Consider the following 12,389-nt stretch of genomic DNA (forward strand, 5'->3'; position numbering starts at 1 on the left):
CTATTACTTTAATGAACACATACCTACATATATGGTGTGTGTATAGTAGATTAAATAATGATAATTTTAATGATCGATTAATTGGACGATAAAGCATACGTTTATTCGCTTAATTGGATAAATGTCACTTTTTTCATTTACCTTCATAATTGAAAAAAGTGACATTTATCCGATGTTGTAAGTAACAATGAAGACAAAATGGATGACTATTTTCTTCAACGTAATATTTTATTAGTTTCCTGACTTAATTGATGTCTACCACTGTACTGTTTTAAGTACATAAAACTTCAAAGTTTTTAATAAAGGCTCTGAGTATAAAACAAAAAGAACTAAGTACACCAAGAGGTGAAAAGTCCTTTTTATTAATTTTTTTTTAAAAAAGTGCTGCTGATTGACATTTTTTTGGGCAAAACGCCGATATAAATTGTGTCAATGGCTCATTTATTTAAACAAACTAAACAACAAAATTGAAAAAGTAGGACACAGACTGTAATGAATCAGTTTTCTTTATCAATAGTTGATCAGAAATACAATCCAAATCCAATTTCAAAGCACTCTGTCTTGTATGACAATTTACAGTTTGAAAGGTAGCTTGTGTTGAAAGGAGACTAAGCTGTTACATGAATGGGTTTATGTGTGGTTTCTTTATAAAAAGAAATGAGACAACTTTACGATCCAACAATAACAAGCGCCAATATGTTTCTCCAAAACACAATACAAATGGACACTTAAGACACTGATCAGCATAATCGCTAACAAGCTTAGCGCTCCGTGCTAAGTAGTAAGTCTCATCACCAAAGAATACAAACAACTGGCTTCATTTACTCACCTCTGACGGACACACACTGCATCAAACAACACAAAAGACAATCTGACTCTCGACACTTCGTACCATTTTAGCAGTGAACTCTCTCTTTCTTGCTCTAATCACTGGCGCACGTGCGTAGCCTCACATTACACACAAAGACCCAAGTGGGACTGCTCATAGCTGCCGGCAAAAATCCATTATCAAATTCGTTGGGAACTACTTTATCAATCGATTTCAATCGATTACTTGTTGCAGCCTTATTAAAGAATAATACTCTGTATATCTATTATTCCACAGGCTTAAATGTCAAGGCTGATGATTGGAAGTGCTGGTGTTTATCTAATTAATTATTTATTGCTTTTATTGAGACCATACATTTCAAACTCAGGTCAATGGCAAAGCTTGCCCAGTGTCAATACAGCTGCTCACATGATTGTATTAAAATTAAATTAAGCTTTGCTAGTGTGTTGGTGAGTCAGTCGAAACAATACATGAGACAATGACAAGTTAACAAAGCACTATACAGAGAGAAAAAATGACGAGACAGTTCAGCAAGGCCTTAGGGGTGTTTTGTTTTTTCATTTCATAAAAAAATTGTCCTTTTGGAGGTTATGGGATTCTTCTGGACAGAGACAAGAAATACAACTTTATAGAATACTAGTCTTTTTTCCAGACTGGCAATACAGCAAATTTGGTGTCCAAGCTTGCGCCATAGACTTCATAATTGTATTGAGGGGTCACATCCGTCAGCGACTGCGCAACACCTTCGAGTAGGGGGCTGTCCTACAGTCCACCTCAGTTATTTGCAGTTGGTCGCAGTTAGTCAACACATGCAGGGATCCAACGCTGGATTTAGGTTGAAAAAGTATGAAAGCTGTACGGTATACAAAGGGGAAGGATTATCTCAGGAGTTATTTGTTCAAGGAGTCAAGGTAATTATTATATTTTCGTACCATGCATGCATTTTGAAACGTTGCGAAAAAAATCAATGGGAGACATTAGCTGCTACAGCATTGGCTTTATACTTCGCAATATTTACATAAAATAACTGCTAGCTGCACATTTGTTTTTGCTTTTAACCAAGAATTGAGACTGTTTTACGTCCATATCTATTAAGAATTCAGGGATTTAAGCATTTATTCACAAAATTTTCAACAGAAAAAGCTCTTTGTTTACATATGGCGGCCGCTAATTTCCTTACTGACTAGCCTCATAGTTCGCAATATTTTACATACAATAAATCCTCCCCGTACAGTATTTTTGCTTTTAACCAAGAATCAAGACCGTTTTACGTCCATATCTATAGAGAATTGAGGGATTTAAGCATTTATTCACAAGAATTTTCCACGGAAAAAGCTCTGTGTTTCAACTCTGTCAGCTTTGATGTAGACAGGACCCCTATGAATCGGCCCCGCGTCGTGTCAATACATTATAAAGTCTATGCCTGACCCTTACGTCACACCAAGATATTGAATCATATCAATTTTGCCAATGAAAATGAGCTCTCCAGGGCCAATTTCTATACTTATTTACACATTGCTCCCCACAACAATGGTTTCAAATATTTTAAGTTTGAATCCATTCATTATTAATTTAATCCATAGTTTCTGACAAATGTAAATATTTCATTGAATTTTACCTTCATTGACGGTCTCTTGATCAATGATTCCTCCTTCAGCAAAGCTATTCAAGTCATCCAATTTAACTTTCTCCCATGGTATGTAGGAGACTCCAAGGTCCACGTCCCAAAACTGCTTGTACTCTTGTCTTACTCCTTTGTTTAAGGCCCAAGCAATCTGCATTACAAAGTAGAATGATAGCGGGAGGAGAACAAAGTATCTTTCAAAGACAGAATAAATAAGGCATCAAGTCAGGCAAAGTTCCATTGTTACAGGTCAATGTAGAATTAAATTACCAAGAAACCATGGGGAAAATGACAGTTCGTTCAATCAAATTAAATCATAGAGGGAGCAAAGACTACCTTTATGACCTTGGAACCAATTTTGCAAGAACCTTTGCTGAGCTTCTGGCGTGCTCTGTACGCATCCTGCCTGTGAACCATACAGATGAAGGCACAGCCTCTCGGACCGATCATCTAAAAAAGTGAAATACATAACTTTAATCACACAAGAGTTCGACCAGCTTAAATTAATAAATGACTTACACATGAAAAATGTATAACGCAATATAAGAGGACAAGCGGTATGGGGTGTTTGAATTCTTACATTAATAGACTCTATTTGGCCAAACTCTTCAAACAGGTTTGTGAGGTCTTGTTGAGAAGCCTTTTTGTCCACCTGACCAACCCAAAGAGTTGTGCTGCACACTGGATGAAAAAATAAAAACAGCAATAAATAATGCTGATCTAAAACTAAGCAGATAGACTGTATTAATTATGAACTAATTACCACTTAGAGTCTTAGATCGTATAGGGGGCAGCCCTTTCTTCTGTCGTTCCTTTTCACGCTCTTGGGCTTGCCTTTCGCTCGAGTATGATCGTGACGTCTTCCTCTTGCGATCTCTTGAGCGTGATCGCGATCGCTTACGATGCCTGCGCTTGCGAGAGCCAGAGCGGGACCTGGACCTCCTCCTTTTGGGAGACCTGGCGAGACAAAATATGAATCTTTTCACTATCTTTTCTGATTTTGCTGAAAACAAAACATGTGCCGGTCTCATCATATTACACGTCTCAATTTATTATTATTTTTTAATTATTGTTTAGAAGTAGTTGTGACTAACCGAGAACGTGATCTTGAGCGTGTTCTGGAGCGAGTGGTAACAGTCTTTTTATCCTCTGCCTCGAAGCCATCTTCTTCCATTCCATCTGGCCCCTCATCTATATCCATGTCCTTGAGGAGCAATTGAACACATTTCAATTTACATAAATGCATTTGTTGTGTATCGCATCCATACACTGTATACTGAAAATAATGATGATCTTGTATTGATCACAAACACCAATTTAAAGTGGTGATTTTATACTGTCTGCCAAATTTTGAAAGACAATTTTATTTGTTTTGCAAGTCACAGTATGTCACTGATGAAGAAGACATTATTCGTAGTAGCTAATAGATTTCCAGAAGAATGAAGTATGCTAACATGGCACTGTACACCCAAAGATATTTTACAAGTTTAAAAATTTGATCTGTCATCCATGTTCTATTTTGGATAAAATATTGAAATTTGGCACTTTTTTTAATTTCAAAATTTGTATAGCGTACCAACTGTTTTGAATCCGGTTTGTAGATTCAAACAGTTTTATCACATGTTCTTTTGTACCTGTTGCTGGTTGTCTATTGAGTCGTCTATTTTGCTCTCGGGCTCAGGAAGCTGTGGCTGACTGGTCCCCTGAGTAGTTGCAACGGATTTTTCTTGAGCAAATAGAGTGTCTTGTCCTTCTATACTCAGAGCCTGGAAAACATTTTATTTATTAAACTGTACAAAGTTTATAATCTAATCTTTATCACTGTGCAAGTGTAACTACCTTTTGCTGGTGCTCTAGCAGTTGTTTCTGAAACTGCTCCAGGTTCTGCTGCTGCAGCTGCTCGGCAAGCTGGTGGAACAATGAGCTATTGATAGGCTCGGAGACCATGGGCCTGCAAAGCAGTAAATATTTTGTCTTATGCAGTTCCTTTGGGGGGAGGTAATAAAACATCTAAACTTACAGTTGAGAGGATGACGTTTCCTTCTTAGATTCTTCATTACGCTCAGACTCATTCCTAAAGTCAAACTGCCCTAAAAGTTTCTGAAGAGAAAAAATAAAGGCATAAACATGTATCATCAAAAGCCCTAAAAGTATGGAGGTTGATTTGTGTCTTTATTATTCAATCCAAAAAATAGTTGCTTCAATCAAATAAAAAGTTGCTTCAATCCAAAAAAAAAAAAATATATATATATATATATATATATTTTTTTTTATTTATTTATTTTTTTAATCGAAGAAAAAGTGACTTCAATCAAAAAAATGTGTTTGAATGCAAAAATAAATTTGAAACTCATAAAAATATATTTGAAAACTATTTTTCTTTGAATTTTTTTTTTTTTATTTTTTTTTTTTAAGTCAAGTTTTTTTTTGATTGAAGTCATGTAATTTTGCGTTTGGACCACATTTTGGCTAGGAAATTTGTGTCTTTATTATTCAATCAAAAAATAAGTTGCTTCAAACAAAAAAAAAATATTTTCAAAAGAAAAATCACTTCAATCAAAAATTTTAAAAAATTCAATCGTAGAAAAAAAGGTTTGAATGTGAAAAAATATTTGAGACTCAGAAATTCGCATTTGAACACTTTATTTTTCATTCAAACTGTTTTCTTTGATTGAAGCAATCCTTTTTTTTTTTTTAGCCATATTAGGTGTAGGACATTTGTGTCTAAATCATTCAATCGCAATAAAAGTTGCTTTAATCAAAAAACTATTTTTAATCAATGAAAAAAATCATTTGCAAAAATGTTTTTTAAATATATTTTTTTATTTGAAATATATATATATTTTATTGAAGTGTCACTTTTTTTGAAAAGCAAAAAGTTTTACTTTTTTTTTTTTTTTTTAAAGTGGAAAAAGTTTTGAACGCACTTTTTTATTTGAAGTGGAAAAAGTTTTGAAGGCACTTTTTTTCGATGGAATCATTTTGACACAAAGATTCAACTTCAACGCTAGTTCCGGTGTGTTTGAGTGGCATAAAAGTATGAGGCAAGAATAATGGCCACCAGGTCTCCATCCAGACATCGGAGTCTGCTGGAGTCCAAGCCGAATATAGGCCACCGGTACGGGGGGGTGACATCGGCATCTCACCGTAGTACCCGCGAGAGTACGTTGCCCTGCTGCGACACACTGGTTGGACACCGATATCACCCCCAGGCGCGGAGGCCGGCTGTCGAGTGGACGGCCCGCGAATGACACGACGCTCATTCAAAGCAGAAGCGACGGGGCTTCAGATGGGGCTCCCGGCGTGGACGCCGGCGACTCACTTACTGGGCAGGCTAATGTCGGGCCACTTGCCGACCACTCCCGTACCGGCACGTCGCGGACACTCCGGAACCAATTGCCAACCGTCACTTCAGGGCAGCGGGTGAAGTTTGCAGTGTTGAATCACATTAAGCAGCAGGGCACCGTACTCCGGTGAGATGCCGATGTCACACCCCCGTACCGGTGCCCTATATCCGGCTAGGACTACAGCAGCGTCCGATGGATGGATGGAGCCCTGGTCGCCATTATTCTTGCGTCATACTTTTATGCCATTGAAAAAAAGTGCCTTCAAAACTTTTCCCCAAAAAAAAAATTAAAACTTTTTGCTTTTCAAAAAAGTGACACTTCAATAAAAAATATAGATATTTCAAATCAAAAAATATATTTAAAAAAAAAGATTTTTGCAATTTTTTTCCCTTGATTAACAATAGTTTTTTGATTAAAGCAACTTATATTGCGATCTAATGATTTAGACACAAATGTTCCACCCCTAATATGGCTCAAACACAAAAAGGATTGCTTCAATCAAGGAAAACAGTTTGAATGAAAAATAAAGTGTTCAAATGCGAATTTCAGTGTCTCCAATATTTTTTCACATTCAAACCTTTTATTCTACGCTTGAATTTTTAAAAATTTTTGATTGAAGTGATTTTTCTTTTGAAAATATTTTTTTGTTTGAAGCAACTTATTTTTTTGATTGAATAATAAAGACACAAATGTCCTAGCCAAAATGTGGTCCAAACGCAAAATTACATGACTTCAATCAAAAATGTTGTTTCAATCAAAAAAAAAAAAAAAAAAAAAAAAAAAAAAAAAAAAAAAAGAAAAGAAAATCAAAGAAAAATAGTTTTCAAATATTTTTTTGAGTTTCAAATTTATTTTTGCATTCAAACACATTTTATTTATTGAAGTCACTTTTTTTTGGATTGAATAATAAAGACACAAATCTACCTCCATATAAAAGGGAACGTTCTAGTCAGCAGGCACAACCAAGTTCGCAGGGATTTGTTTTAGTGCTTACACTTGCATTTTCAGGCCAAGATACATAAAAAAATGTTGTGTTCAAATATGTTTAAATTGTGTTAAGAGTGTGTGTTTTAAATGTGTTTAAAGTCTGTGAGTGGATTATTTTAACATAAACTACTCAAAAGTTTGTTTTTTTTATTGTCAATGTATTGTAGATTTTTTACTTATTCAGGGTTCCCCAGGATTTTTCCATTCAAATTTAAGACTTTTAAAGACCTTTTCAAGCTCACATCCAATGAAATTTAAGACCAATCTCGTACCTATTCTGGCATACCTTTATGAAACAATGCTGTTTAGTTTTTTTTACCTTCGTTTAGATTTTCGTCAAGCATAACCACAAATCCAGACGCCTTATTGACCTGCTCGGTCAGTGGTTTGGTGATGAAAGGGGCCAGACCAAAACTCAGTAATGTAGGCAGTCTTGTTGCTGCCACATGTGAAAGTAGTGGTGATCTCTGAGTTGGGGAACCGACTGTGAAGAGCTTGCTTATCTTGTCATTTGAGGAATACGAGTGGTGGTCCGATATTGTCTTTAGTGTCCACGTCACCTCTGCCTTAACATTTGACGTCGAGCCACAAAGAGCTCGCATGTTACCTAGCTGAGAGGGCTTGGTGCTGCTGGCAGGCGAGGTTACTGTTGAGGTTAGCAGAGCAGAATTGGGATAGGGGTGCCTGCCTCCGTGTAGCTTCTGAGCATGCTAAATGTTTAGCACTCTTCATGTGCGACTCCAAGGCCATATTCCCAATTGTGCTGAGCTTGAAATTTTTACGGCACAGGCTGCATCGAGCCTCCCTCTCATTTCCTGGAACAGCCTGAACCCAGTCATATTTTGAGTCACTCAGCCACAATGGGTTAAATCTGCACTTTCTCATTCCAAAGTTGCTGCGCCGACGACGTCAGCTTGTCAGCGACAGACTGTACGTAAAGCTCCAACGTAATGCTGCATTTTCGAACGCGGAAATCTGGATTTTCCGACCGAAACAGTGCATTTATCGGTCAGAGATCGATAGTCGGAGAAAATTAAAAAATAATTTTGTGACACAACGTTCCATACTTTTTTGTTAGTTTACTTATACAGTTATTAGCTCTATCACGCAAATAAGACAGGGAAAAATTAAGACATTTGAGAATGAAATTTAAGACTTGTAAACAAAATTTAAGACCTTTTCTGGGCTTTAATTTCCGGTCATCAAAGTTTTTAAGACCCCGGGGGAACCCTGTTATTGTGGGAGGGCCTGCTAACACCCAACACGTAAAAAGGAACAGAGTACGAATACTTTTGACGCATGAGCCAGTGCTACCTTGTTAAAAGAGGAGACCCTCTGTTCAAGGGGGTTGAGGGTGTTAGCAGTTGCAGCTGCAGTGAGTTGAGCTGTCAGAGCTTGCAGCTGTACAACTAGACCTGCATCCAAGGCCTGGAGTAGTGAGGGTTGAGGCTTTTGCTGCTGCATTTGCAGGCTCTGGACAAGCTGTTGAAGCTGATAGCAAAAACAAATATTTTAGATACTCTGAAGCATAAGTACTAGATTTTCCCTAGTTAAACTTAGAAGTAATTATATAGTAATTCTAAAACATAGACCATTTGTTTTTTTTTTCTAACCTGTTGCCCCTGCGGACTTTGTAAGATTTGTGCCACAGCTGCCACAGTGTCTGTGTTGGTGATCTGGGAAGCCCAGTCTGGCAGTCCCTGTACGATGTTAGCCGGAGTAGCTGGGGTGGCTGGAGTGCCTTAATGAAAAGAAACAAATAATTAAGCATTGGATATAAGTGAATATATAATGTGCTCATAAAAGAATTTCACACCATGTTAACTTACCAGGTGTTGTGTTATTGACGGGGCCAGCACTGCTGGACATGACAGGAGTAACGCTCGGAGGAGGAATCCCTGCAGCCATGTCCAACAAAGGCTGGATGATGTCACTCTTGAAAACAGCATTCTTTTGCCACAAATTCAGCACCCGCACTATCTTACTCTGGAAGCATAACAATAAAGCATTAAGAATAACAACAGATTGTGTTGACAGTTAAAACCCCAAACCAAAGGAAAACAGTCAAACCTTGTCATCTGAGGGGCAACGGTAAAGGTGCTGGAATGTAGTGATAATATTCTTGCTGAAGCGTGGGGCAAACACATCCTTCTCTGTGCCAAACTGGTGACGTGACTGCCTCACAATTGAGTCGATAACATACAGCCCAGGCACCTTGTATTCCGCTTTGCACTGTAATGACAAGAACAAAGTTTAATAGAGGGGAAAAAAAGATGCCATAGTTCAGATTTTCACATGTCAAAAATATGGTAGTATATCTTCTGAATTGTTTCACAGATCTATTGGTAAATACTTGGAAATAAAACTCATCTATTTTTTATCTTATATGGTCAAACTCAAATGCTTTCATTCTTCAGCAACAATAAGGTAACCTTACACGCAGATTAAAAACTTTAGGAGGGGTGTGCGCATTTGACAGGTTATTAACCTATTTCTAATCCTTGTAAGTAAATTTTAAGGTGCACGTGGCCAAAATATTGACTAGCACAAAATGCACTCCCCCTTCGGGTTGCCAGAATACCGCTTCACATTGGAGAACCTACAGAAAATTAAGTAGCGAGTCCTCTGCAGAAGGTATATCTTATTTTTAATTTTCATGCAAGATGTTTTCAAAGTAATAATGCCAACATTTAGTAATGGCGATTAAAACAGCCGTGATACGAGCTCCAAGTTAATGTCACTATGACCCTAAGTGGGGGAAGGCTGACTTTTCTCAATGTATAAGCATACTGGCCATGAAATATACAGGGCGGTTCAAAAAGAATGTGCCAAAATCATCACGCATTTATTCATTTTAAAATCATTGAAATAGACTAAATTACTAATCAATTAATTAACTAGTTATTTAATAAAAATTAAACAATCAAAAGTCCTTATAACAAGTAAGTAATTTTAACAAATTCATATCGGTTTGATGTTGTCCGTACTGCTGGTGGTGGTCACATTGAGCACTTGTAAAGCATGAAATAAAAGCTTGAGTTATAAACAATACTTGTCCAGCTAGTTATTATTATTTTTTTAAATATACCGCAATGGTTTTGACATTCTTTTTTTTATCACCCCGTTAGGCCTGAACGATATTGGGAAAAAAACTACTGTTGCGATATTTTGGGGGGGGTTGCGATAAATTTCGATATTATATTGCGATATTAAAAAAAAAAAAATGTATATATTTTTTAAAGAAATTCTCACTAGATTACTTGAATAGCTGTTTGGAAAGACTTTGGATGACTCACCATCACCACAGTGTACAGTGATCCCTCGTTTTTCGCGGTTAATAGGGACCAAAACCCACCGCAATAAGTGAAAAACCGCGCAGTAGCGCACCCCCCCTCAATTTTTTTTTTTTTTTTTTTTTTTGTGTGTGTTTTCTGTGCTCAATGTATTTATTCAGATTTAGCATTGGAAAGTGATACATATAAGACATGTTTTTTCCCCCAAAGTGATTTAAAAAATGTATATAAATAAATGGTTTTTAAGCACTTTAAATGTCATAATTATTGTCAGTTTTAAACATAAGTGTCCAACCAAATCATTTGTGAACAAGAATAAAGTACTGTAGTAGAAAAATGCTTGGCTTTATTAAATGCTTCTGTTTATCTACCTTAGCTGTGACTCTTGGAGTAACAAGGAGAAATTTCAAACTCCTCATGATCACTTCTGGCATTTATTTTATATGTCTCCAACGTTTCCACACACACATTCATTCCAGCGCGGGTTCCTTGCAGAAATTGTTTAACAAGTTAAACGATGATTGACACGATTGACACATTGCTCCGCTTTGAAGTCCGCTTCTTTGGCAAGATCAAAGACAACGAGCATCGTTAACTTTAATAAGAAAGTGCTGCAGTAACTGTGAGGAACAAAGGGTTGTGAGGGTGTGAGGCTGTGCGCAGAGCAGAAAGTAAGGGGTATGTGGATTAAAAAAAATAAAAACTATCGCAAGTGCTTGCGAAGGGACTATCGCGCACGCGCACCACGCAATGGCAATGTTTAAACGATATATCGTTCAGGCTTACACCCCGTATAATTTGGTAATGCATTGACAGCATCCACAAAGACGTTTTAACTCCTCCATCAATTTTAATTTCAATTACCGATTAAATATACTGTATACACGCGTAAAGATTATCTTTGCCCCGATCAATGGAGCCAAATGCTAAATAACGCAACACTGGTCAATGGATCCACATGCTAAATAACTTAGCACAAGCACGCTAAATGAATCCATATCCCTGTTTTGCTTCTCTTGTTGTTTTGAATCCTTTGCGATAACAATTGACAACAATTGACTCATAGACATATTTCAGACTTCTGTCAAAGTTGGCACAGCCTTAGTTTACGGGGGGTGCAGAGCTATAGCGACCCAGAAGAAGACTGGAAACTGGTCTCGTGACTGGCTGATGAACACGGACGCATGACAAACAAATTTGCGACGCGCAACTCATCTTTTAAAATTAGAAAATCTCCGCTTAACCATTGAGAACCGTTTTAGAACTATTTCACAAAAATACATTTCTTTAATGTCTATTGAAATATTATGGCCATTTGATGAATAACTCAAGTGCAAATCCTACATTGTGCACCTTTAAAATGTTACTTTTTACCTTTACTTACTACTTTTACTCCAGGATAAGCAGTGCAGAAATTGAAGGACTAATTTTACTTGGAAATACATACAACTCACCTTTTGTATGAACTTTTCCACACTCTGGACAACATGCTTGTAGAACTGAAAAAAGGGGGAAACATTGTTATTATAGTTTCTGTATTTTTCTCATGCAAAAAAACACAGATGGTACCGTGAATATTTGTGTGTGATGTTGCACTGATTTTTAAATCGACAACCAGCATTGGTGATGCAGATACTACATAATCGAATAGCATAATCTTAACTCTTCATGACCTAGTTAGTGTTTCTGTGATGATTTTATGTATATAAAGCAAGGGTCACTAAATCCGAACCTCAAGGCCAGCCGTGTTTTCCATGTCTCCTCCTTCAACACATTTGAATCAAATACTTAGGATCATTATCAAGTTTCTGGAAAGCATTCTGATGAGTTGATCATTTGATTCCAGTGTGTTAGAGAAAGATATGGAAAACACGACTGGACAGGTGGCCTCAAGGTCCAGATTTAGTGACCCCTGATATAAAGTATATGTGGCGGAAAATACAAAAGGCTGAAAAAGCAGATTGTGGTCTGAATCTTTTCCAGATAAGCCCCGCCAAAAGTTAACCCCCTGCCACCTAACAAAAAAAGATTATTAAAAAAAAGAGGATATGAAACGTGTACTTTTAGTTTTTATTGATGATGATGAAATCAGGACATCATTAATAATTTACATGAAATGGTCTGTATTTCGCTACCTTTGGCTCCAAACAAACTCACACAAGTAGCTATTTAGTGAGCGAAGGACTCAATTTGGTTATCAACGATAAAATATACTCAAAATAGAATGTTTTGCTGCGCCTTGAAATTTTTTGTGCATGGATAATCGGTAGATCATGATTTCCTACTGCATATGTTGTATTCATTGATGC

General features: G+C 36.9%; 1 protein-coding gene across 2 annotated transcripts in view; it reads right to left on the reverse strand.

The window, feature by feature from the left end:
• The window catches only part of scaf8 (SR-related CTD-associated factor 8), a 57,030-nt gene that overhangs the window by 4,955 nt on the left and 39,686 nt on the right, over nt 1-12,389 (reverse strand). For both annotated transcript variants that reach the window (XM_057859460.1, XM_057859462.1), the window contains 13 exons: nt 11,535-11,579; nt 8,858-9,019; nt 8,617-8,773; nt 8,401-8,528; nt 8,102-8,278; nt 4,474-4,553; nt 4,293-4,404; nt 4,088-4,219; nt 3,548-3,657; nt 3,217-3,410; nt 3,034-3,134; nt 2,790-2,903; nt 2,448-2,604 (listed from right to left, as the gene is read on the reverse strand). In XM_057859460.1, the coding sequence (XP_057715443.1) occupies nt 2,448-2,604; nt 2,790-2,903; nt 3,034-3,134; nt 3,217-3,410; nt 3,548-3,657; nt 4,088-4,219; nt 4,293-4,404; nt 4,474-4,553; nt 8,102-8,278; nt 8,401-8,528; nt 8,617-8,773; nt 8,858-9,019; nt 11,535-11,579 (1,669 nt within the window). The remainder of the gene's footprint in view (nt 1-2,447; nt 2,605-2,789; nt 2,904-3,033; nt 3,135-3,216; nt 3,411-3,547; nt 3,658-4,087; nt 4,220-4,292; nt 4,405-4,473; nt 4,554-8,101; nt 8,279-8,400; nt 8,529-8,616; nt 8,774-8,857; nt 9,020-11,534; nt 11,580-12,389) is intronic.

This window comes from Corythoichthys intestinalis, chromosome 15 (assembly GCF_030265065.1).
Source record: "Corythoichthys intestinalis isolate RoL2023-P3 chromosome 15, ASM3026506v1, whole genome shotgun sequence".
Lineage (NCBI taxonomy): Eukaryota > Metazoa > Chordata > Actinopteri > Syngnathiformes > Syngnathidae > Corythoichthys > Corythoichthys intestinalis.